This window comes from Podarcis raffonei, chromosome 4 (assembly GCF_027172205.1).
Source record: "Podarcis raffonei isolate rPodRaf1 chromosome 4, rPodRaf1.pri, whole genome shotgun sequence".
Taxonomy (NCBI): Eukaryota; Metazoa; Chordata; class Lepidosauria; order Squamata; family Lacertidae; genus Podarcis; species Podarcis raffonei.
Window position 1 is genome coordinate 53510231 of NC_070605.1, and position 27631 is coordinate 53537861.

The following is a 27631-nucleotide window of genomic DNA, read 5'->3' on the forward strand; positions in this document are numbered from 1 at the left end:
AGGCGGGGAAGTGGACGGCTTGCTGCGGCAACCGAACGCTTCCCTTCGTCCACCATAGACGCGGCGGCAAGAGCGGCCGCCAGGGTGGTGGCTGTAGAAACCCGCCATCTTGAGCCTTCAGAAGCGGTGCGGGTGGGGATAAAGGAAAGGATATTACTGTATGGGATTCTTTCTGCTGGGAACGGCGGTATTATTGTGGGGGGAGGGGCATTAAAAATGCTCCTCTGTCATTTGACTAGTGCTATGCCATGACTGCTGGGCGCCTTTTGCTTCATCTCCTAAATGTGTTTCATAGCACAGAAGGATTATTATGCTTTCAAGTAGGGATAAAAGATCTGTGGTCCGCCAGACGCTGCAGGACTCCCAACTCTCGTCAGCTGTGACCATTGGGCAACAAAGTCCAACAAAGGCGGGCGGGGCGGGCACGGCTTCCCTTCCCTTGCTTCAGGGCTGATTGACAGGTGCGTGTTCCGGCACTTGACGGCTGCATCGAGTCAGGACTTGTACGTGCAAGTGGCGGACCGAACAATTACAAGGGCAGGTTGACTTCAAAACAGGTTCCTGCGCCTATATTTTAACAGAGACTTGGATTTGTATTAATAATTAGCAGGCGACAAGTTGGGCCTCCGGGTGGAGGGGATGAGAGCCTTCAAAATTCTGAATTCTCAGGCAGGAGGAGGGTGAGTTGAAGGCAAGAGGAGGGTGAAGTCGGCTGGGTAAACAAGCCAAATCGGTCCATGGTTTCTGAAACGGGAAGCAACCCAGCACTGGGGAGTCTTCTCATCCGAGGAGGTACAGATACTAGCTGTTGAAGATGTGGATTATTGGGCTCTTAACTGGCCCTGTTGGCACCTTCAAAGGTCTCCTTTAGGTAGTGATCTGGAGTAAGTGAAGGTGGGCAGGCAGCAGAGCCAGGCACCTCACAGCAAACTCCTCCAGGGCACCTCTGGATTTTTCCTTTGAGCAGGCCAGCCACCTGCTTCTCAGCATCCTCTCTGCTGCCATATTTGTGAGGCTCATATTTAGGGTGACTCTGATGCCCTCCAGCTACCAGGAGAGTGGGCAAGGTGTCAGGCTGGTTGCCTCAGACACCCACAACTTTTATGACATCAGGGTTTCATGCAGGTAAATTTCTTGGAGACACCCAAGGATTGAACCTCAGACCTTTTGCATGCTCTACCGTTTGAGCTACATCCCTGTTTTGCAAGTACTCATACCTTGGACTCTACTGAAGGGACTTTCTCTGCCTCCAGCTGAGGGGAGAGGTGCATCTCATTATTTAAGGCTGCCTTTTTGAAGGAAAGGGGCAAGTAGGAAAGGACCTGCCAGGCAGCCACAGAAGCACTTCAAGTTCCCCTCATCCCTCCCTTGATCTCTTAGCACAGGGGTGGACAGCCTCAGGTCTGAGGGCCAAATGTTGCCCTCCAGGCTTCTCTATCTGACCCTTGGAACACTGCCCTGGCCACACCCCTCACTTTCTCTGCTTCCAAATATTTTTGCCTTGTCTGTCTGGAGATAGAGAAGGGTGTGTGTAGAAGCTAGCCTACTATATGAAGGTAACATTTTTATTTGTTGTTCACCCTGATTTTGCATTAGTACTGGCATGTGGCTCTCAGAAGGCCTCTAGAAGGGAATGTAGCCCTCTAGCTGAAAAAAGTTCAAATCTCTCTTCATCACCCACCTCTCACATCTCTTGTTCTGAACCTCACTCCTCTCCCATGTGATTATATCCACCCATGCAGTCCCCCTCTTTTAACATGGTCATATTTTGTACTTGCATGAATCTGTCTCTTGTCCATTGGCACTGATTTGGCTACATAAGCACTGCACTCTCCAGGTTAGAAATAGAAAATGCAAGTGGGGCCCTATAACAATATACAGTCATACCTTGGGATAAATACGCTTCAGGTTGAGCGCTTTCGGGTTTTGCCGCTCATACATGCGCAGACAGTCAAAATAACGTCACGCACATGCGCGGAAGCGGTGAAACACGACCTGCACACACACAGACGTGCTGTCGTGTCTTATGTTCTGTTCGGGATGCGAACAGGGCTCCGTATTGCAGTGTTTCTGTTCATGGTTGCAGTCACTCCATTCCTCACACGCTTGGGTTTTCCTTCCATCTCCTCAACAGTCAGTCAGCATTCCTGCCCACTGACCAATCAGTGCTCATTTGGCTGTGTTGAGGGGTTGGGTTGAACACAGTAGTGCCCAATCCCAGCTACATTAAAATATTGAATGTGTAGTTTCTGAGATGAGCCATTTTCAGAAAAGGTTTTGCCCAAATGCATTGTTTTTTAAGTTGGCCAGAGTGTGTTGTTGGCCAGAGTGTGCTGTTCACAGGTATGTTGCGGTATTGTTTATCTTGTCAAATATCTCAGTTATCTGCTATGGCTTCTTTTCTCCAGATTATTTAGTGTGAACTTCCTGTCCTTTCATATTTCAGCTGAAATGTTACTGCATTGCAATTATGAGGTTCATGATTTAAAATGTGGTCATTGGTAACTTTGTCCTTAAGCCCATCCATGGTAAAGAAATATGGAAACTAGGATCAGCTTTGTTGGAGGATACAGCTGTACAGAACTAGCTATAACAAAGCTGATCCCAGTTTCTGGATTCATAATACAGTACAATTTTGTCATTGCTACTGTCTTGCTCACAATTGTAGTTCAATACTTTTTTTGTTAGTTGAATATATATTTTTGTTACTAGGGGGCAGCAGACTCTTAAGATATTCACTACTTTCATCTGATTATACTAGGGCTTCATCTACTGTACATAGTAACAATATCAATATATTAAGTTTTATATCAGATTTTGGAATTGTTACAAATCATTCCTTCAAGGCTACAGATGTGCACAATTTGTTCTTGGAAATATCTTTTGTCTCACTGAGAAATAATATTTAATGAAATTCAGTCAGAATCTAATGTAGACTGTAACTGCTTAGTGCTTCTGTGAACATGTCTCTACATTTTTCTCACATTTTGATATGAATTAAATGCCAGTACTTTTTACACAGGAGTTGGTGTCTTCACTAGCAGAACAATCCAAACCCCTCTTACACTGTGTTGAGGTGGGTGGGTTTGGATTAGGTGGAGTTGCCCCTCCAACCAGCTCTCCTGGCTTATCTGAGAGGAAAATCTTAAAATGTGACTTTGCAAGGGAAGGGACAAGGCTGAGCTGGCCCATGAGCCATTGGATCCTGAGCCAGTCTTATGGCTGTCACATGCCAATGTTGGCCAAAACAGCCTTGCTGTAGCTACAACAGTGTTTCCGCTGCTCCACAAAGCCATTATGGCAGAGTGGGAGGGAGTTACAATTGTCCCCATAATGTGTTAGTTTACTGAGCAATATAGAGTATGGTGTATTGTGTGTGTGTGTGTGTGTGTGTGAGAGAGAGAGAGAGAGAGAGAGAGAGAGAGAGAGAGAGAGAGAGAGAACCCAGCCTATAGGAGGCATTAACAACATAAGGGGGCTACATGTAAGAAGAAACAGTACCTCTGCCACCCACAGTTGTTGCTGAAGTGGCTAAAGGAGGAATGTACACTGAATTAGGACTCGTGCAAGAAGTCAGTTAGTTGCATTGAAAGTCCCTCAAAGGCATATGTTTTAATATTTTATTGCACACACATTTGCAAGCTGCACAGAAGCTTCGAAATAGAGCGTACTAGAAAATAATATAAAATACTTCAAAACCATCTTTTATTCAGCGTAATCACGTAGCTCAAGCAAAATCACTTGCTAGTTGGCATTAGTAAAAACTGCAAAGAAAATAGCTGTGCTTAGTTAAAACTTGATGTACATGATAACATTTTCATCTGGTAAAACTGGATACATTATTGTTCACACTGTTTACTGAGCTTAGTATTCCAAATACAAACTGCATCTCAAACAACATAACTCATAAGTAATTATTATCAGGTAGTCATAGAGCCAAGAGCTATGGTGTTACAAGGAGAAATCCACATCACAGTTAAATAATATGATCATGAATATTGTATAAGAAAGTCCTTTGACATTAAAGTTACGTATATTATTTCCAAAAGTTGCTGATTTGACATTGTGTTTATCTACATTGTTTTTTATCTGGTCAACAAGACATAGTAATAAGTTCAGAATGTTGTTCTATTGATTTATTTTCTCTGAGGATCACACATACAGTAACAAAACATGTTTTAATCTGCTCATACAGTTGAAAACCCCAGCTACAGGTGCATTTACCTGTATGAGGCACGCAACACTGAGTATACAGTTGATGTCCACAAGCACTGCATTTTAATGTGTGCATATAAAACATTTAAATGTGTATATTAAATATGTAATATATATAAAGAAGCTTTAAAGCATAAGAATCCAGCACTGCAGAAACACTATAGGAAGTAGAGGAGCCAATTATCTGGAGAGCTTTGTGCTAACCACTTGTGTAGTGCTGAGAAGTACACTGAGGGGTAATGTAATTACCTGGAATGAAGCCATTAATTTGCTTATTTTCATTTACACATACTTAGATTTTGTACTAATAAAATTACAGAATAAAACTTAATTCCTGGAGATCAATTCATGAAGTACCTAAATCATTCTCTAAGGCAGTTCTTAACCTTACAGATGCGTATGATTCCTACTCCTTCATGGCTCCATTGCCTACTGCTTCAGTAATATTTGAATGAGGGAAGGTGTCAATAACATGGTCATTTCCTGGGCCAATGTCTAAACACTACTACAACTACCATTTGGTTCTTCCCTCCCCTGAACAGTTGTCATTCCAACTGGACGCCCTAAGAACACTTGCATAACTTCATGATGGAAGGCCCAATTGCATGGTTATTTCCCATGCCAGTGGCATCAGCTGCCAGTGAGATCATGGCTGGCATAAGAAGTATTTCTTTTTCCTGATCTTCCATGTTTAAGCATTCAAACAGCTGTTATTTGGCTGCTTCCTTTTCTGCCTGAACACTTGCCATTCCAGCTGGTCACTCTTAAGAACAAGTATGTTAAGTTTAAAAATTAGGACCTGAGTTTGCATGTTTTCGGCTTCCTTCCTGATCCCTTCCCCTTTTGTGTTAGACCGTTCTTGGTTGCAGGATTACAGTCTTGCTTTTTAACATTTGAACAGTGCACAGTACATTTTAGGCACTCTTATAAATGTTTACTAATATAGTAGAGCATCATGGGATGGAACTTCACAGAAGAACAAGCACCGTAAAGAGCTGGTACTTATCCATATTTAAGGCTGTCAGAACTTTTTTGGCACTGCTTCATGCGTTTTGGACATTTAAAAGATTTTCCTCAATCTGAATTAGTGTTCAACTTAAGAGCTGAGTCCTATACATGGTTAGATCTCTAGCTCATATTTGATGGGTCTGTAGCATGAAGTAGAGAGCTAATTTGTCCCATCAATTTTTTTTCCATCCAGGAAGCTGGTTTATTATATTTTTATCATAGTGGAATTATGCATTTCAGGACGTATGAATAGTCCAACTACTGCATGAGTTATATTTTGAAGCCTCCTGTTTTCAGGATTTGTACCAGTTATTTCTTTCAACTGAAAGAAGATTAGTCAAGCAAACTCATCACAACTTCCTGAATTATTCCAACTCCCCTTATAACTTGACATATTTTCCCCTCTGTCACTGAACATCTACAAGTTGGTTAGGTGCTTGTTTTAATGTAGCTGCTTTTAATTATATGTTATGGCATTATTTTCCAACTTAAAATGTTGGTAAAATCAATCCATATTTGCCAAGCAATATCCTAGGATACCTGATCCTATGGACCCAGTTCAGAGTAACGCTTGGGCACTTTAAGCACAGCATATTTTAAGGGCATACTTCATGGTGAATAATGATTGGGAGTTAGTGTTGAATCTATTGAGCTCTGCAAACAATTTTGTTGTTTGAGATAGGACCAAAGAGTCAAGTAGTCAGGTAGCCTATGTTTTGAACATAGCAGGTTGCAGACAGCTAACAGAGGAGCTCTGAATGAAAATCAACTCCCCCATTGTTTACTCAAATAGAAAATATAGAGCCAGTGCTTATTCGGTTTCATTCTACATTTGTATTTGTGTGTGTGGTTTGAAGCAAAGGTGGGGAATGGAGAGCCAATTTCTAGCCCTCAAAGCTCTTCTCAGGCCATGCCCTTCACTGGCCGTACTTCATACCCTGATTGTTTTTGCATGGCTGGCATGGCCCCTCCCATCATTGGCATGGTTGCCCCAAAGTGAGTGCATCCCTTGGGGATTCCATCTTCTAAAGGAATGCCAGGAGCTCTGTTTCTACAAGATTGTATTTCTGGCAACGGCCTATGGCTGCTCTATAGAAACGGCCAAGCATACTGTGTCAGTATATGAATGTTATAATACAGCTTTTGTTATTTGTGGTGAAGAACGTGTCCAAATATGGCAGATGTGGAAAGTGGTCTGTAATGTTGGAGATGTTTTCCACACTGTATGATTTTAGTGGAGAGTAGCCATTGAAGAGAGAGGTGTCTAAAACAGCAATGTATGTGATCATGTTTCTGTCTCTGCATGGCATCTTTAATTTGCCTTGTGCTTCATTGTCGTGGCTGCTGTAGATAGTTAAGCTTTGTTCTCGTATCTGGCCATTGATCTCACTTTTTATCTGTAGTCTTCGCAGTCCCCAAATGGTCAGATATTTTGCTGACAGCGGAATCGTGCCACATAGTGAGAGCTTCAGGTCATACACAGCTGTAAAGTTCAACAGCATTCTCAACATGGATGTTTCCGTGAACCAAATTGTCAGATTATTGTAGTAGCTTTTGTCTATTGTATAGGGCAAAACAGTCTTGCAGTTGCAGATCAGATTTGCCAGACTGTAATCGCAGTCATTGTCACTAATATCATCAGGACATGTGCAGTTACGAATCGTGCTTTCCTTGGTGAAAATAAGAGTATTATTCTTTTGGCCTTGTACAAAACTATCCAGACAGAAGCCTAAGAAGCCAACCAAAAAGAGATGGTGTCCATGGGCTAATACTGCCATCATTATTACAGTGTTCTTAGCCACAAGAACTTCACTTCATTAAATCAGCAGATCTGATGACTGCAACCTACAGAGAATAAAATTAAGATGATTATTACCATACAGCACACACCCACAATTTTCCTACCTTGTCTATTTATGGCTGGTTTCCATCAATCTAAGCAGGCCCAAATTACTGAGAGTTGAGGGCAGTAATTACTTTTGGAGACCATGAAACCCTCTTTGCAGAACAAGTAGAGATTTGTCCCAGGCTGAAATTCCTGCTTCTGTAGGAATTTGGGTTGTCTTGGTACGTTGCTGTCTCTAGCTGTAAAACTGAGAATAATGATGATATAATTCATAGAGTCATTGCAAAGACAAATGAGATGGATTATGAAGTACACTGCACATTGAAACTTTGATAAGAAACTATCATATTTTAATGCTGAACTTTACCGGTCCTTACTTCATAGACTTCAGTTTTAATTCTTTTGCAGTCCTTAATGCAATAACCAAAGATGAGATGTGCCTTGAATCAGTTTTTCATTAACTTCCATAGAATACAGACTGGAGCTTTCCTCTTGGTCTTCTGAGCACTTCCTTTATTCTAGAATAGCTGTGCACAGGCATCAGTCAGGATAACATGCAGCTGATTCAGATTTGCAACAAGTTAAGTAAATTTTATTGGCTTCATCATACACCATAATAAAACTAAAATACGAGAACAAAATAAAATCCAATAATTCAGAGGATCTGCACTATATTACAATCCATAGCCAGATGACAGCACAGTATGCTCTGTGTTATAGTTGAACTGATGTTCTCTGCATAGGAATCAGAATGATGGCAATGTGACATTTTCCTGCTCGCTCTATTTCTGCTTGGAGGTGTAAACTGTTCGGCAAGCCTTCATTGCAGAAAAAAGTACAGTCCTTGGGCAGTTGCCCAGGTGTGGTCTCCCATAGAGCAGTGTGTAATGCAGTTTTTAATACTGCATTTTCAATTTATAATCCTGGGACCTCATGGTAAAGGCAAGGTAAGAGATCTAACAAGTAAACCTCTTTAGGCTGCAGAAAGTTGTAGCTGCTTTGCTCAATTTTCCATGAGCTTTTGTGCTAGAAGTCAGTTACTTCCAGGGTTGAATTACAATGTTGTTGATCCATATTCTGAGGTCCAGGCATCTTATGTTGTGCTTTGCTTCTTCTAGAACATGCTCAGCTTTCAGAGAAGCTGTGCATCCATTCACATGACTTCTCAAAGGGCAGGCAGTCTTCCAGACATGGGGATGTATGAAATAAGGTAGCCCAAAACATGTATCAGGGTGCGGGGATATATGAATTTTACTTTCTTATTCAGTCTATTCATGCAGTTCTGTGTATAGGGAACTAGTAGCCAACATCAGCTATGTTTCAAGGTAGTACCCCAGCATACATTTCAAATCTTCTGCGGCACAGAATATTCTGTTCCTCATGATGATCAGGGTATGATATTCAGAAGACATCATAGCCATTTATCCTGCGTTGCCTTGTAAGAAGGAAATATTCTTTCAAAGACAGAATAGGATCAGATGTCCTAAAGCTGTCTCCACTCTACTCTCATATATTCCCCCATCCGAATAAGTGAGAATGGTGTTTTCTACCTTTTAAAACCCAATATTTAGTTCAGACTCTTTGTGGATATCTCTTCAACAGCATACCAGAGATGCCAATAAAATGCAGTTAATACTAAACAAAGGTCAAATTCATCTCACCTGCAACACTTTTGAGGTTAATTGAGTTACCTCAATAATAAATCTGGTCACAAATGTCTATGAGCCCAATCATGCATTAACAAGCAGATCTAATTACAACAGTTTCCTGACAGCGTTTTCTCATTTTTTATCTTGGTTTCTAGGCTCGGGTAAGTCAACTAAATCAAAACATCTACAGTACCACTATTGTGCTATATATAGACTAATATTTCACTCGCACTTTGTTTAGCTCTGAACTTGTTTATCTATTTGCCAAGTAACATGCTGCAACACAACAGTCCTAGAAAATGTTTTAACAAGTACAGAATGAACTGCACTACAGTAATTTTTAATGAAGGAGCAGATAGGCATCACTTGTAGGGAATATTGGAGTGTGTGGGGGGGTTATATTTCCATAACAAAGTTTGTGGGGTTTTAGCTCTCACTACACTTAATTGTTCCATCTACCAATCGGCAAAAAGGCAATATATTTTGGAACCTGCTGAAGCAGAAAATTCAAATGACACTCCCTCTACAGTGAAAATAAAATGGATTAACTTATTGACCATTCATGGCTTTTAGAATGATGCCCCAAATCTGCCACCTATGGCAGCAGTCTCATTCTGCCTAATGCTATGGCTAGCCCAGTTGGGCAGGCAAAAGGAGGCATGCAACTTGTCCCTAGATTTTCTTAAAGTGTGCCTGCAGAGGCTTCTATGGCTGCCACTTGTTTCTGAGTTTGTGTGTATCCTCTCTGGTTGGAGTAAAGGTGATCCTTCATTGTGTGAGGGATGGTATTAAGATAAAGGGGAGTGAATGTGGCTACTGTTTCTGGTTTATTCTATCCAGGGTTGGTACCTTTGCGATACCACCTGAAGCAGCCCATGTATTTGAGTATCATAATCCGCTGTTATGAATAATAACCTCAGTAAAAATACTGTATTTGAGAAACAACTTTCTTATATCTATTTACTTACCTTACCTTTGCTTTGTTCATATCATGCCTCCAAAACCAGCACCACTTCACGTTTGACTTGACTCGCTATGCTTGAGCAGAGTTCTTCCATACAAGCAGTACTCTTATATCTTGAAGATGCAAGAAGAGTTACTTTTGGAAATGTTTTCTCACCTTTTCTGGCTCTTTCTGCAACACAAACTAGTGTCAGTGAGTCCTGAAGTTTCTCTGTGCTTCAGCAAGTACCACCCTGAGCCACATACTCTTCCTCTGATAATTTTTACCACCCACACTGCACTGATATTTGATCCAAGGGTTACCTACATGGTCGTGCGTGTTTCAAGACTCCTACTCAAACTACTTTACTGCTTGCATCATTCAGCATTTTGAAAAATAGTTTCCCTGTAGCGGTTGGCAAGCTGCTCTTGATGAGAGTGGAAAATCTGTTTGACTACAATGACAAAGTCTGTTACGATCAATCACCGGCTTCTGTTCTTTAATGCATCTTTTGAACGGCTATTAGAATGGGGAATAGAGAATACTTGCTGGAACTCAGACATATAAAAACCAGCTACTTGCCATTTAAGAAGAATAGTTTTTAACAGAAATTGCTCATTATCTGTAACCTATGTACCTTTGAAGAAGTGCAGGAAGTGACTGCCTTTCTTATACAACAATGTTAAAGCATCCACAACACCAGAAAAACAGCAATAGCATCTTTTTTGGGTAAATATTCAAAAGATCTGAAGCACTATCAAAATATTCTCACATCAGCGCTCATAACCAAATTTCAGATAGGTCTGGATTTTGTTTGACTAGTAATAACAAGGCTTGTTATTCTGACATTCATTCACGGATACATAATAATAATAATAATAATAATAATAATAATAATAAATAATTTTATTTATACGCCCTCCCCAGCCAGGGCCAGGCTCAGGGCGGCTAACACCAAATATGAATTACAATAAAACGTAATAGAAACAACAGCAACAAACAGTTAATTAAAATACGGCTTAAAATGCAGCCTCATTTTAGTAGCAGGCCATAAATCAAAACCATAAAGGGAGGAAACATCAGATATTCACCCAAGCCAGCTATCCATGCTGGTCCTACATTGAGGCTTTTATTGGCCTGTATCTTCATTTGCAGTTATATTGATCTCTTTTACCTCCATTTCTTGCTTCAGGTGTTTAGATTCTATTTGAAAACCAGGGGGTATAAAAACTGTCACTATTTACATGTTTGGATAATATTTTTCCTTCAACAACCCCCTGGACTGGTTGGATGCAGAGGAATGGTGGGAGGAACCAGCTGGGGAACCACCAAGGGAAGAAGGCTCAGAGATGGAAGGGGGCAGCACAATGATGAGTGATCAGAGAGAAAAGAGGGAGACATCTGGGAGGAGGAGTTATTGGAAGTTGAAGAGGTGACAGGTCTTAGTGAGCTGGGAGAGTCTGTGGCAGAGAAGTCCAGAATCAGAGGCAGAAGCTGAAGCAGAGGAGGAGGCCAAGAGGCAGAAATGAGTCAAGCTGGTGAAGAGTCATGGGTATCTTCCCTTTCTGCTGTGATTAGCTTCCCTCCACCCGCTTCCCAGAACCAGACGATCCCCTTATGGGACAGCTGCATATTGCTGCATTGCAGGTGGTTGGACTAGATGATCCTCGGAGTCCCTTCCAACTCTACAAGTATATGATTCTATGCTTCTCTATGCATGCCTGACCTGGCCTTATATATTGGGGCAAATTTGTGTTGTGTAAACAACACAATTGTAAAAAGCCAGATTTAAGATAATAGCCAACATTTGTCATACTCAGAGTAGACACATTAAAAATATTAGTTACTTCTCCATTTATTTCAGTTTACAATCCAACAGCTAGTTCTATGTAAACACTGTGTATGACTAGCACTGAATATTACCCATATTATTTTACAAACAGAAATGAGCAACAATAATAAGTTTATAAATAATAGAGGGAAGGGGAAGAAAACAAACTAAAAAAAGGGTAAAAATACTAAAACCTTGTAGTTGAAATAAAAAGTAATCTGCTTTCAAAGAGCAGTTTAGTAGAAGTCTTAAAACAGTACTTTCCCAAGTTTAATATACTGTACATTATTTAGGCCTTGTGGTTGGTTCTGTGGTGAAGCATGAAACTGCCTAGATAAGATGGAATTAAATTGGGAGCTTGTTATAAATAATATTCCAGTAGTACTAGATAGTAGTCCCCTGATCCTTAAAAAAAATTAGAAGGGAAAACCCAACCACTAGTTTTCTGTAAATAAATTCTAGGACCTGTTTTGCTGTCATGACTGCAAAAGCCTTCGAGATGAGTTTGTGCAGATGTTTTGTCTCATTGTTAATTCCACCAGGCCAATGAACATCCTGTTCAAAAACATAAATCTGTAAGGGCTTTATTTCTGAGAAAATGTTTGTTTTTTAGTATTCCTGGCATCCAAAACCCTTTTGGGGTCTCATTTGACAATATACTACACAGTGGTTCAGTTTGGATGCTAAGCAAACAATGGTTGGGTACTATGTGAATGAGTTTGTGACCCCCTCCTCTTCTTGTGCACTCTGTGATTCAGTATGTCCTTTCTTGGTTTGCAGCAAACCATCATTTGTTGTTGCAACCAACCTGGCAAAATAATTTGTGCTTGCTGTGCAAACCAAGATCAAACTTGGATTTACAATCATGGTTTGCAAGGCAAAACCAAAGCCATAATTTTATTTTGTTTTTGCCTCAGATGTAATTACGGTCAATGGTTTGCTACAAGCATGGACATGAGGGGAAGATGCTAAGTATGAGGAAGCCTACAAGCCCAAGGCTTATTCCAAGGCTATGGTGGGGTCTTATGTTCTGAACCAATCCATTGAGAAAGTTGCTTACAAAGTCATGGCAGTTTGTGATGGAACGGTCCTGTGACATCATATTAACAAGCACCCAGAAAGTAAGTGTTGTAACTCTCACTGCCGAATTCACATAGGGGAATTCCTTCTTTGAAAAATGCTTCCCCCAGATCTCCCTGCATAGGTATACACATAGTTGATGTAAATGGTTCCTTCCTGTTGAAATTTTCTGAGCAAACCCCATAAAACTATAGCTCTTGTAGTTCATCATTTAGTTAGCCACATTCTATTGACTGCAAATAACACCTTTAGGAACAAATAACAGCATGGGGGGGGGGGATTTCTGGTGGGGAACATAGTAGAGCTGAGAGGGTTAAACCTCCCCTCTCCCCATACCATGTCCCAGTCTGGATCAGGGTATCCCACAGCTGGTTATTCTAAACAAATAATGTCTAGCTGTAAGCATGCTTTTTAACACGTGCTTATTATAATGTGCAGTTTGGCCCTAAATCTATGTGTATTGTTGTTTCACATTTTTAAGCAACATCATTGCCTTTAAAACAAGAAAAGCTATAGAGAAATAATTTTTTTTTAATAAGCCTCCCAGGTTTTAGCTCCTGGAATTAGTTTTCTTTTAGATAAACTTGCAAATGCCAGTGGAATGATTGCATTGCCAATGTTTGTTTTACCCAAGCATGTGGTATCATAGCAGCCTGTCACTCCCACTAAGTGTTTCTACTGATACTGGAAGAAAGCATTTTCCTAAAGCGGGACTGACAAAGATAGGAATTCAAAATTTTAACGGGAGGCAATTTAAACATGAAAGCAAACATGCAAGGGAAAATATTATCTCCAAAAGAAATAATGATAAACTAAATTTGCCAAGCTGACAACTCTTTTTTTAACTTCCTACATGTTGAAGGAGCACAGTGAGAGTGTATCCAGGTCTTTAAAACTGTTTGAAATCTGAGGTACAGTGGTACCTCAAGTTAAGTACTTAATACATTCCGGAGGTCCGTTCTTAACCTGAAACTGTTCTTAACCTGAAGCACCACTTTAGCTAATGTGGCCTCTTGCTGCTGCCGCGCTGCCGGAGCACAATTTCTGTTCTCATCCTGAAGCAAAGTTCTTAACCTGAAGCACTATTTCTGAGTTAGCAGAGTCTGTAACCTGAAGCGTATGTAACCTGAGGTACCACTGCATTAGAATTACAGCACAAGGTACTGGCACTGGAGTAACAACAGCACTTTTCACATGCTCCCTTTCACATATTACTGTAGTTGTATCAAGTTAATCTTGAATACAGTACTCTTTTCCTCACTGACTTGGGCTGCATGGTTTGTAGCTTTATGCTTTGACTAAATAGCACAGGAGCCTCTTACAAATAAAACAAATCCTTGAAACATACGGGTAATTTCCTAATTTGCTCTTATCCCTGTACAGTCAACACAGCTCAGAAAACTAGTCTCTATAAACTTGAAAAGTTTGAGACCAAATGAACTGTTTTTCATTTATTAGCTTCATTGCTTATATAAAGAATGTTAATTCAGAAATAATAACAACATGCACACGTAGTGTTCTGATATTAAAAGTATCTGTCCTGAGTTTACAAACTTATTCACAGGAAAAGCTACATGGTACTGAAGTTTGAGATTCAGAAAGAGACTTTCAGGAATGAAGCTTAATGACAGAGAATGCTGCTGTGGTAGAAAGCGGCTTGTTTCTTGGGCATTAGGAATTACGCTCTGCTCTTTCTATAACAGCAGCACACAAATTTGTTTAGCAACAGAGAAGAGTACTTACGCTTCTTGTCTGTTGAGTAGTTTGGCAGTGTTGCTCTTCACTTTGCAGATTTTATCAGCGACAGTACTGGTGCTTTGCTTTCATTTGACAGCCTGGTTAATCAACAAGACAGGGTGGAATGTGTGGTCTTGCACTTACTGTTCTTTTATGTTTTCTGGAGGCTCGCAGCCTGAGCTACCATGACAACCAGGAGAGACGCTTGAGGCCTACACCACTTCATTAATAACTCAGTAAAATAAATACCTGCTTTTATTAGCCCCTCTTGCACAGATTGGCAGTTTAAGATTTTGTCACGGAAATGACAGAAATCATACAGGAAGGCATATGTACAGTGGTAAAACAAAATAGCCACAATCTGTAAGATGTCTGTGAAAGAAGAACAGGACACTGAGAGTTCTTCTTCATCTTAACACCATAGGAGCCAACTCCTAGGGGCTGGGGGGAGGGGTGTTTTCGGACCCCACAATAAAATATTTGATGGGGCTGGGTTCCCCCCATGTTAATGGGCATTGGCATTCAAATGTTGTGCATGATCAATTATACGGGTTGGGGCTTTCCTGGGGCCCCCCAATATTTTATTTTAAGTTACAGGTTACAGGTTAAGTTAATAGTTACAGGTTTGGAACAGGTGACAGCAATCAAGGGGCACTGAGATTGGCGTGGAACTGAGGGGGCATATATTCAGACTTAATTTGTGAACAGATTTTAACTGTGTTGCATATGTAAACTCTCCATAGGTACTGAGTTGCTGTGTAGAGTACCAACTTTTTGGTACCTGGACCAGGCAACTTTTTGCATGGAAAATGTGCTGGTTATTGTGTTCAGAATCCCCAGCAGTAGGACACATTTTGATGGAAGAAACTTGGTACACTACTTGCTTTCCATGATTTCTGTCGTCAGGTACACATGGATAATAAATGCTATTTCAGAACATGGCATAGTATCCAACAGAACAGTTCAGTTAGTTGAAGGATTTCTGTCTGTGCAGTGGAACTTCTCCCCCCTCTTCCTTCCCCTTCCTGTGCAGCCCTTACACCCTCCCCAACCTGCTCTGGGGGTTGAGGGAAATCTAGGAACATAGTTTGGGAAGGGGCACAAGGAGAGGGAGGGGAAGTTCTGTTGCACAGCTAAGGAACTACTTGGTTGGATAATGCCCACAAGGTTTGTTTCCTTACTTGTGGGACTCATGCTGTGGAGATTAGGGTTCCAAATTGCATGAGAAGCCAGTCTGAGCAGAATAGGCTGTCAGATACAGGCATTCAGCTCAAATGGGGACTGAAGGGAAGGGCCATGAAGACCACCATCTAGGGGGTGGCGCCAATGAGCATACCCCTGCTCTCTCTCCTCATGTAACTGGAATTACCGTACCTGAAGGTTGGGGGGGGGGAGCTGAGGAATTAGTTGGTATTATTTCTCATGAAACCAAATTAAAGTGCAGAACATTAAAGTGTTGAACATCACATGGAAAACTCTGTGGCACTTGAGATCTCCTTCCAGTTTGATACAGAACCAATTAATGAGTCTTTGTTGGGTATGGTTGCTCAACCATCTGTGGACCGACCTGAGTATTTTTATACCACATTTTACCATCTTGTCAACAAGCAGATCATGGGATACCTTGTCAAATGCCTTTTTTCTGAAATCAAAGTGATCTACCGCACTAATATCTATCAAAAAAGAGATACAGCTGGCCTAGCATGATGCATTGTTGATAAACTCATGCTGGATCCTAGAAATCACAACGTTCTTTTCTAGATGCTCACAGATAAAAATCACTTAAAAATCTGTTCTATAATTTTGCCTACTTGGGCCAACCTGTTTAGAAGTTTACCAACATCAACCCAACTGGTCTGTAGATTCCCAAATCTGCTATATTTCAGTTGTGAGTCTCATCCCACCTAGTCTCAATGTTACCTATAAGATTAAGTGTTCAGGAAACTCGGAAGCCTCCAAACTAACCAAAGTAAATTAACTACATTATAGGGATAAGAAGATGAGAAGATAAGAAGGTTAGAGAAGAAAAAGTGTATTAATTGCATTTGTTATAGGTGGAAATATGCCATCTAGTGGCTCAGTATTGTTATGATTAAGTGAAATAGATTAGAAAATTACATACATACATACATACAATCCGTGGACCACATTTTCATATGCATGTGTTATTACTGAACTAAACATTTTACACATTGGGAAGAGATCCGTAATATATCTGGAGAGGAAGTAGATGGCACAATACAAATGCAAGACAGCAAGCAATAGGCAGGAACAATAAAGAAAAAGCGCTGTTCAACTTTCAGAAGCTTTAAAATTAATAATATAAAAGGTATTATCAAGGCTGAAGTGCCCAGAAGGTATAAAAAGATCATCAGTACAATCCAGTGGAACATTCTTTTGGGCAAGGCCAACTAAAATGAATGAAACTTGCCCTACTTTTGTACAGCTGCTCCCATTCATTTCATGGGAGAACAGGAGATTTTACTTTCCAAAATGCCCACCGAAAGGGAATATGGTCCGAAGATGCTCACAATAGGCATGAAAGAAGGCTGGGGACATAAATGTTCTTAATAGGTAAAATAAATATGCTTCCCCCTATCTATCTGGGACTAATTGCACCTCCGCTTTTCTCCATTCCAGCAGGTTTCCAGTACTGTACATTGGTATATTTGTGTTCATGTTTAACATCAAGCAGTCAATTCTTTTTCATCTTAACATGGAGAATCCTGCTATTCTTTCATTTATTTAGTGCATTTATATCCCTCATTTAGTTCATCATGGGATTCCAGGCAGTGTGCATGAGATTTGTAGGTCATCCAGCCTTTTCTAAAGATAGTTATGCCACATGTCCTTAGACCACACAGATAATGGTGTTGCTCTATACAGACCTCAATTAAGCTACAATATCTAAGAGGAATGCCCATTCCCACAAAACCAATTTTGGTGGAAATATCAGGCTAGAAAAGTTAAATCCTATGCACCCTTATTATGTGTTCCACAGAAATAAAAGGCATTACTTCTGAGTATACATATTTAAAATTATGCTGCAGATTTTGCTACTGGGTAGAGCAGGAACAGGCTCGTCTGTTTTTCTTAAGGACTTTTTAAAAAAACAGAATGTCCGGAACTTAAATGCTTTAAGTAATGGTTTCTAGATTTCATTTGGCATGGCATCCTGGCATACATCATACTGCTAGGTTGGGTTTCTTTTGTAGTTTTACTGTGAAGTTTTCCCATGCTTTGAAAAACAATTTAGTGTGAAAGAATCCACGTACAATAAGAAAATGATTGAATGATCCTGCAGAACCAGTTAACACTGGCCCTACAGAACAAGCTGCCAAATATGCAAAGTGAGCAGAGAGGAAAAAGAAAACGGAATATTTATATTTTTCTCTAATCCCTTTCTAGGTACAGAGATCTTCATTTACTGTATACAATCACTGCTTAATCCATACAGTGGCGTAATCCATCTCAAATCCAGGAATGGTTTCTTCACTTGTATCCTTCAACTGAAAATACTTTAGAAAAATCAAATCAAATATAATAATGTATTATGGACAACACTGATTTCTCAATTAGAAAAACATTACCTTCCCCTCTCAGTTTTCTAATAATGTCTCTCTCAGCCACACCAGCAGATTTGTTCAGGAGAAGGCAGGCAGACAAGCAGGCTCTCACCACCTTTTCAACAATTGTAATAAAGGAATGGACAGAATGTGGGGTAGGTTACATAGTTCAAATGACTGTCACAATATAAAATGGCTTAGGCCAGTCATTCTGAGGTGTGCAGGGATGGAAAACCTCAAAGTAGTGTAATGAGACAAACATACCATCTTACTATCATAAATGAAGAGTAAGTTACAATCATTATATCACGTGGAGTTCTGAGCTACAAGTTTGGAACCAAGCCACGAAAGAGATTTTGGGAGAAAAGCAGAAATTGGAAGGAACCCTATGAAAAAAGAGGGGAAAGAGTATGTGAGTGATACTTGTGAGATATTAATGCCAGCTGGCTTGGGGTTCCACAAGGTGGCAGAATTTCTCTCAAAATCTCCTTCACATATTGGTTCCAAAGGTGTAGCTCAGAGCTCCTTGTGATGCAATGACTGTAGTTTACTATGTATGCTAGTATGAGTATATAATTAAATTACAAGAAATACCAGACATGCTGTGTTGTACAGTAAAAGTAGAAGTAACTAAAGCTTCAGACTTATGCACACAAACCTGGGATTATGTCCTATTAAACTCAGTGAGGGGGTTTTTTACTTCTGAGTAGAGATGGATAGGATTGCACTGAAATTTGTGTGCTATGTCACAGGAAATGTTATTTCATATTTCCTTATGTTATTGTTTTCCATGATACCAAGGAGATTCTTTTGAGGGCTGAAGCCTATACCCACATTTGACAGTAAGCCCATGTGAACTGTATCCTCCAGACAAAACATAACAAACAATACAGTTAAGTCACACTTTTGTAGACTAGATAGTTGCTTTGGTCACCTGTAGATACTCTATTATAGCGTGGGAATGCAATTAAGTTGCTAAATAAATCAATGACACAACTACTAGTATATTTGTGATATACTTTGCAGGTTGGCTTGAAATAGAAGTATGCTAGAACATTCAAAGAGAAAGTGTTTCCTATCAAATCCTCTTGAAATCAATATGTGAAATAAAGGTGATATATACTGTTTTAAGTAAATAAATTGTGAATCACTGGGCAATGACTGGCTCTTTCTATTTTTGTACAGTGCCTAGCACATATTAGATGGGTCACGCCACAGGTTCAAACAGAAGAGTAGCACCAGATGTTAAAGGCACCTAACAGATGCCATTGAGCAACTGTAGATATGTTCCACCTCTGTCATTCAGGAGAAGGTCCCTGGGGTTTAGGGACACCCTGGGGACAAAGATTTATTTGACCAGATGGAGACAATAGGGAGAATTAATTCATTTGTGTTTGTTGAATAAGGCATATCATTGATCAGTTGTGAGACTCCAGTAGCGTTTAAGACAAAGTTTAGGTTATAGTGCAGTTTCTATGACATTGTGCTGTTTGTACAAATTGTCAACACGATGCAGTATTACGTATACCCTTTTTACAAATGTGGTATGTGTATTTAACTTGAATTTTTATAATAGACAGCAATCACAATGGTGTGACAATAGGGCTAAACCAAATTTGATAATATTATTAGCCCCCCAGCAAGTTATAATACATAAACTCCCAATCTATGAATCACTATCAATTGCAGCAATTACTGCCAAATCCTAGCCATGCCTAATTATATTGAATTAAATGGGGCTTACTCTCAGGTAAGTAGGAGTAGCCTTGCAGCCTTAGACCCTGATCAAATGTGTGATTTTACAGTGGTGTCTTTAACCAGATGCCTAAAGCAAACTAACTTTAGACCTAAAGTAGAGGGCCAATATAGGCCTGGTGGAATCCATCAATCTAAGCAGGCCCAAATTACTGAGAGTTGAGGGCAGTAATTACTTTTGGAGACCATGAAACCCTCTTTGCAGAACAAGTAGAGATTTGTCCCAGGCTGAAATTCCTGCTTCTGTAGGAATTTGGGTTGTCTTGGTACGTTGCTGTCTCTAGCTGTAAAACTGAGAATAATGATGATATAATTCATAGAGTCATTGCAAAGACAAATGAGATGGATTATGAAGTACACTGCACATTGAAACTTTGATAAGAAACTATCATATTTTAATGCTGAACTTTACCGGTCCTTACTTCATAGACTTCAGTTTTAATTCTTTTGCAGTCCTTAATGCAATAACCAAAGATGAGATGTGCCTTGAATCAGTTTTTCATTAACTTCCATAGAATACAGACTGGAGCTTTCCTCTTGGTCTTCTGAGCACTTCCTTTATTCTAGAATAGCTGTGCACAGGCATCAGTCAGGATAACATGCAGCTGATTCAGATTTGCAACAAGTTAAGTAAATTTTATTGGCTTCATCATACACCATAATAAAACTAAAATACGAGAACAAAATAAAATCCAATAATTCAGAGGATCTGCACTATATTACAATCCATAGCCAGATGACAGCACAGTATGCTCTGTGTTATAGTTGAACTGATGTTCTCTGCATAGGAATCAGAATGATGGCAATGTGACATTTTCCTGCTCGCTCTATTTCTGCTTGGAGGTGTAAACTGTTCGGCAAGCCTTCATTGCAGAAAAAAGTACAGTCCTTGGGCAGTTGCCCAGGTGTGGTCTCCCATAGAGCAGTGTGTAATGCAGTTTTTAATACTGCATTTTCAATTTATAATCCTGGGACCTCATGGTAAAGGCAAGGTAAGAGATCTAACAAGTAAACCTCTTTAGGCTGCAGAAAGTTGTAGCTGCTTTGCTCAATTTTCCATGAGCTTTTGTGCTAGAAGTCAGTTACTTCCAGGGTTGAATTACAATGTTGTTGATCCATATTCTGAGGTCCAGGCATCTTATGTTGTGCTTTGCTTCTTCTAGAACATGCTCAGCTTTCAGAGAAGCTGTGCATCCATTCACATGACTTCTCAAAGGGCAGGCAGTCTTCCAGACATGGGGATGTATGAAATAAGGTAGCCCAAAACATGTATCAGGGTGCGGGGATATATGAATTTTACTTTCTTATTCAGTCTATTCATGCAGTTCTGTGTATAGGGAACTAGTAGCCAACATCAGCTATGTTTCAAGGTAGTACCCCAGCATACATTTCAAATCTTCTGCGGCACAGAATATTCTGTTCCTCATGATGATCAGGGTATGATATTCAGAAGACATCATAGCCATTTATCCTGCGTTGCCTTGTAAGAAGGAAATATTCTTTCAAAGACAGAATAGGATCAGATGTCCTAAAGCTGTCTCCACTCTACTCTCATATATTCCCCCATCCGAATAAGTGAGAATGGTGTTTTCTACCTTTTAAAACCCAATATTTAGTTCAGACTCTTTGTGGATATCTCTTCAACAGCATACCAGAGATGCCAATAAAATGCAGTTAATACTAAACAAAGGTCAAATTCATCTCACCTGCAACACTTTTGAGGTTAATTGAGTTACCTCAATAATAAATCTGGTCACAAATGTCTATGAGCCCAATCATGCATTAACAAGCAGATCTAATTACAACAGTTTCCTGACAGCGTTTTCTCATTTTTTATCTTGGTTTCTAGGCTCGGGTAAGTCAACTAAATCAAAACATCTACAGTACCACTATTGTGCTATATATAGACTAATATTTCACTCGCACTTTGTTTAGCTCTGAACTTGTTTATCTATTTGCCAAGTAACATGCTGCAACACAACAGTCCTAGAAAATGTTTTAACAAGTACAGAATGAACTGCACTACAGTAATTTTTAATGAAGGAGCAGATAGGCATCACTTGTAGGGAATATTGGAGTGTGTGGGGGGGTTATATTTCCATAACAAAGTTTGTGGGGTTTTAGCTCTCACTACACTTAATTGTTCCATCTACCAATCGGCAAAAAGGCAATATATTTTGGAACCTGCTGAAGCAGAAAATTCAAATGACACTCCCTCTACAGTGAAAATAAAATGGATTAACTTATTGACCATTCATGGCTTTTAGAATGATGCCCCAAATCTGCCACCTATGGCAGCAGTCTCATTCTGCCTAATGCTATGGCTAGCCCAGTTGGGCAGGCAAAAGGAGGCATGCAACTTGTCCCTAGATTTTCTTAAAGTGTGCCTGCAGAGGCTTCTATGGCTGCCACTTGTTTCTGAGTTTGTGTGTATCCTCTCTGGTTGGAGTAAAGGTGATCCTTCATTGTGTGAGGGATGGTATTAAGATAAAGGGGAGTGAATGTGGCTACTGTTTCTGGTTTATTCTATCCAGGGTTGGTACCTTTGCGATACCACCTGAAGCAGCCCATGTATTTGAGTATCATAATCCGCTGTTATGAATAATAACCTCAGTAAAAATACTGTATTTGAGAAACAACTTTCTTATATCTATTTACTTACCTTACCTTTGCTTTGTTCATATCATGCCTCCAAAACCAGCACCACTTCACGTTTGACTTGACTCGCTATGCTTGAGCAGAGTTCTTCCATACAAGCAGTACTCTTATATCTTGAAGATGCAAGAAGAGTTACTTTTGGAAATGTTTTCTCACCTTTTCTGGCTCTTTCTGCAACACAAACTAGTGTCAGTGAGTCCTGAAGTTTCTCTGTGCTTCAGCAAGTACCACCCTGAGCCACATACTCTTCCTCTGATAATTTTTACCACCCACACTGCACTGATATTTGATCCAAGGGTTACCTACATGGTCGTGCGTGTTTCAAGACTCCTACTCAAACTACTTTACTGCTTGCATCATTCAGCATTTTGAAAAATAGTTTCCCTGTAGCGGTTGGCAAGCTGCTCTTGATGAGAGTGGAAAATCTGTTTGACTACAATGACAAAGTCTGTTACGATCAATCACCGGCTTCTGTTCTTTAATGCATCTTTTGAACGGCTATTAGAATGGGGAATAGAGAATACTTGCTGGAACTCAGACATATAAAAACCAGCTACTTGCCATTTAAGAAGAATAGTTTTTAACAGAAATTGCTCATTATCTGTAACCTATGTACCTTTGAAGAAGTGCAGGAAGTGACTGCCTTTCTTATACAACAATGTTAAAGCATCCACAACACCAGAAAAACAGCAATAGCATCTTTTTTGGGTAAATATTCAAAAGATCTGAAGCACTATCAAAATATTCTCACATCAGCGCTCATAACCAAATTTCAGATAGGTCTGGATTTTGTTTGACTAGTAATAACAAGGCTTGTTATTCTGACATTCATTCACGGATACATAATAATAATAATAATAATAATAATAATAATAATAAATAATTTTATTTATACGCCCTCCCCAGCCAGGGCCAGGCTCAGGGCGGCTAACACCAAATATGAATTACAATAAAACGTAATAGAAACAACAGCAACAAACAGTTAATTAAAATACGGCTTAAAATGCAGCCTCATTTTAGTAGCAGGCCATAAATCAAAACCATAAAGGGAGGAAACATCAGATATTCACCCAAGCCAGCTATCCATGCTGGTCCTACATTGAGGCTTTTATTGGCCTGTATCTTCATTTGCAGTTATATTGATCTCTTTTACCTCCATTTCTTGCTTCAGGTGTTTAGATTCTATTTGAAAACCAGGGGGTATAAAAACTGTCACTATTTACATGTTTGGATAATATTTTTCCTTCAACAACCCCCTGGACTGGTTGGATGCAGAGGAATGGTGGGAGGAACCAGCTGGGGAACCACCAAGGGAAGAAGGCTCAGAGATGGAAGGGGGCAGCACAATGATGAGTGATCAGAGAGAAAAGAGGGAGACATCTGGGAGGAGGAGTTATTGGAAGTTGAAGAGGTGACAGGTCTTAGTGAGCTGGGAGAGTCTGTGGCAGAGAAGTCCAGAATCAGAGGCAGAAGCTGAAGCAGAGGAGGAGGCCAAGAGGCAGAAATGAGTCAAGCTGGTGAAGAGTCATGGGTATCTTCCCTTTCTGCTGTGATTAGCTTCCCTCCACCCGCTTCCCAGAACCAGACGATCCCCTTATGGGACAGCTGCATATTGCTGCATTGCAGGTGGTTGGACTAGATGATCCTCGGAGTCCCTTCCAACTCTACAAGTATATGATTCTATGCTTCTCTATGCATGCCTGACCTGGCCTTATATATTGGGGCAAATTTGTGTTGTGTAAACAACACAATTGTAAAAAGCCAGATTTAAGATAATAGCCAACATTTGTCATACTCAGAGTAGACACATTAAAAATATTAGTTACTTCTCCATTTATTTCAGTTTACAATCCAACAGCTAGTTCTATGTAAACACTGTGTATGACTAGCACTGAATATTACCCATATTATTTTACAAACAGAAATGAGCAACAATAATAAGTTTATAAATAATAGAGGGAAGGGGAAGAAAACAAACTAAAAAAAGGGTAAAAATACTAAAACCTTGTAGTTGAAATAAAAAGTAATCTGCTTTCAAAGAGCAGTTTAGTAGAAGTCTTAAAACAGTACTTTCCCAAGTTTAATATACTGTACATTATTTAGGCCTTGTGGTTGGTTCTGTGGTGAAGCATGAAACTGCCTAGATAAGATGGAATTAAATTGGGAGCTTGTTATAAATAATATTCCAGTAGTACTAGATAGTAGTCCCCTGATCCTTAAAAAAAATTAGAAGGGAAAACCCAACCACTAGTTTTCTGTAAATAAATTCTAGGACCTGTTTTGCTGTCATGACTGCAAAAGCCTTCGAGATGAGTTTGTGCAGATGTTTTGTCTCATTGTTAATTCCACCAGGCCAATGAACATCCTGTTCAAAAACATAAATCTGTAAGGGCTTTATTTCTGAGAAAATGTTTGTTTTTTAGTATTCCTGGCATCCAAAACCCTTTTGGGGTCTCATTTGACAATATACTACACAGTGGTTCAGTTTGGATGCTAAGCAAACAATGGTTGGGTACTATGTGAATGAGTTTGTGACCCCCTCCTCTTCTTGTGCACTCTGTGATTCAGTATGTCCTTTCTTGGTTTGCAGCAAACCATCATTTGTTGTTGCAACCAACCTGGCAAAATAATTTGTGCTTGCTGTGCAAACCAAGATCAAACTTGGATTTACAATCATGGTTTGCAAGGCAAAACCAAAGCCATAATTTTATTTTGTTTTTGCCTCAGATGTAATTACGGTCAATGGTTTGCTACAAGCATGGACATGAGGGGAAGATGCTAAGTATGAGGAAGCCTACAAGCCCAAGGCTTATTCCAAGGCTATGGTGGGGTCTTATGTTCTGAACCAATCCATTGAGAAAGTTGCTTACAAAGTCATGGCAGTTTGTGATGGAACGGTCCTGTGACATCATATTAACAAGCACCCAGAAAGTAAGTGTTGTAACTCTCACTGCCGAATTCACATAGGGGAATTCCTTCTTTGAAAAATGCTTCCCCCAGATCTCCCTGCATAGGTATACACATAGTTGATGTAAATGGTTCCTTCCTGTTGAAATTTTCTGAGCAAACCCCATAAAACTATAGCTCTTGTAGTTCATCATTTAGTTAGCCACATTCTATTGACTGCAAATAACACCTTTAGGAACAAATAACAGCATGGGGGGGGGGGATTTCTGGTGGGGAACATAGTAGAGCTGAGAGGGTTAAACCTCCCCTCTCCCCATACCATGTCCCAGTCTGGATCAGGGTATCCCACAGCTGGTTATTCTAAACAAATAATGTCTAGCTGTAAGCATGCTTTTTAACACGTGCTTATTATAATGTGCAGTTTGGCCCTAAATCTATGTGTATTGTTGTTTCACATTTTTAAGCAACATCATTGCCTTTAAAACAAGAAAAGCTATAGAGAAATAATTTTTTTTTAATAAGCCTCCCAGGTTTTAGCTCCTGGAATTAGTTTTCTTTTAGATAAACTTGCAAATGCCAGTGGAATGATTGCATTGCCAATGTTTGTTTTACCCAAGCATGTGGTATCATAGCAGCCTGTCACTCCCACTAAGTGTTTCTACTGATACTGGAAGAAAGCATTTTCCTAAAGCGGGACTGACAAAGATAGGAATTCAAAATTTTAACGGGAGGCAATTTAAACATGAAAGCAAACATGCAAGGGAAAATATTATCTCCAAAAGAAATAATGATAAACTAAATTTGCCAAGCTGACAACTCTTTTTTTAACTTCCTACATGTTGAAGGAGCACAGTGAGAGTGTATCCAGGTCTTTAAAACTGTTTGAAATCTGAGGTACAGTGGTACCTCAAGTTAAGTACTTAATACATTCCGGAGGTCCGTTCTTAACCTGAAACTGTTCTTAACCTGAAGCACCACTTTAGCTAATGTGGCCTCTTGCTGCTGCCGCGCTGCCGGAGCACAATTTCTGTTCTCATCCTGAAGCAAAGTTCTTAACCTGAAGCACTATTTCTGAGTTAGCAGAGTCTGTAACCTGAAGCGTATGTAACCTGAGGTACCACTGCATTAGAATTACAGCACAAGGTACTGGCACTGGAGTAACAACAGCACTTTTCACATGCTCCCTTTCACATATTACTGTAGTTGTATCAAGTTAATCTTGAATACAGTACTCTTTTCCTCACTGACTTGGGCTGCATGGTTTGTAGCTTTATGCTTTGACTAAATAGCACAGGAGCCTCTTACAAATAAAACAAATCCTTGAAACATACGGGTAATTTCCTAATTTGCTCTTATCCCTGTACAGTCAACACAGCTCAGAAAACTAGTCTCTATAAACTTGAAAAGTTTGAGACCAAATGAACTGTTTTTCATTTATTAGCTTCATTGCTTATATAAAGAATGTTAATTCAGAAATAATAACAACATGCACACGTAGTGTTCTGATATTAAAAGTATCTGTCCTGAGTTTACAAACTTATTCACAGGAAAAGCTACATGGTACTGAAGTTTGAGATTCAGAAAGAGACTTTCAGGAATGAAGCTTAATGACAGAGAATGCTGCTGTGGTAGAAAGCGGCTTGTTTCTTGGGCATTAGGAATTACGCTCTGCTCTTTCTATAACAGCAGCACACAAATTTGTTTAGCAACAGAGAAGAGTACTTACGCTTCTTGTCTGTTGAGTAGTTTGGCAGTGTTGCTCTTCACTTTGCAGATTTTATCAGCGACAGTACTGGTGCTTTGCTTTCATTTGACAGCCTGGTTAATCAACAAGACAGGGTGGAATGTGTGGTCTTGCACTTACTGTTCTTTTATGTTTTCTGGAGGCTCGCAGCCTGAGCTACCATGACAACCAGGAGAGACGCTTGAGGCCTACACCACTTCATTAATAACTCAGTAAAATAAATACCTGCTTTTATTAGCCCCTCTTGCACAGATTGGCAGTTTAAGATTTTGTCACGGAAATGACAGAAATCATACAGGAAGGCATATGTACAGTGGTAAAACAAAATAGCCACAATCTGTAAGATGTCTGTGAAAGAAGAACAGGACACTGAGAGTTCTTCTTCATCTTAACACCATAGGAGCCAACTCCTAGGGGCTGGGGGGAGGGGTGTTTTCGGACCCCACAATAAAATATTTGATGGGGCTGGGTTCCCCCCATGTTAATGGGCATTGGCATTCAAATGTTGTGCATGATCAATTATACGGGTTGGGGCTTTCCTGGGGCCCCCCAATATTTTATTTTAAGTTACAGGTTACAGGTTAAGTTAATAGTTACAGGTTTGGAACAGGTGACAGCAATCAAGGGGCACTGAGATTGGCGTGGAACTGAGGGGGCATATATTCAGACTTAATTTGTGAACAGATTTTAAC

At 39.9% G+C, this 27631-nt stretch overlaps 1 protein-coding gene and 1 long non-coding RNA gene across 4 annotated transcripts; both read right to left on the bottom strand.

The window, feature by feature from the left end:
* Positions 1-5249: 5249 nt before the first annotated feature.
* Positions 5250-14693, bottom strand: C4H21orf62 (chromosome 4 C21orf62 homolog). 3 transcript variants are annotated; one of them, XM_053386607.1, is made up of 4 exons: positions 14316-14691; positions 10753-10864; positions 9687-9853; positions 5250-7068 (listed from the first exon to the last, which is right to left on the bottom strand). In XM_053386607.1, exon 4 carries the CDS (start codon positions 7002-7004, stop codon positions 6339-6341), a length of 666 nt encoding a protein of 221 aa, XP_053242582.1. In that variant the 5' UTR covers positions 7005-7068; positions 9687-9853; positions 10753-10864; positions 14316-14691; the 3' UTR covers positions 5250-6338. The 3 variants fall into 3 exon arrangements, 2 of the variants coding, with proteins under 2 accessions (XP_053242582.1, XP_053242583.1); XR_008330212.1 differs by lacking the exon at positions 5250-7068 and adding an exon at positions 7997-8504 and having other exon boundaries at positions 14316-14693; XM_053386608.1 differs by lacking the exons at positions 9687-9853; positions 10753-10864; positions 14316-14691 and adding an exon at positions 7447-7957.
* A 5909-nt stretch (positions 14694-20602) lies between these two features.
* On the bottom strand, positions 20603-27297 carry LOC128412977 (uncharacterized). Its single transcript, XR_008330213.1, has 4 exons — positions 26922-27297; positions 23359-23470; positions 22293-22459; positions 20603-21110 (listed from the first exon to the last, which is right to left on the bottom strand). It is a non-coding gene; the product is annotated as an uncharacterized LOC128412977 (long non-coding RNA).
* Positions 27298-27631: the final 334 nt, after the last annotated feature.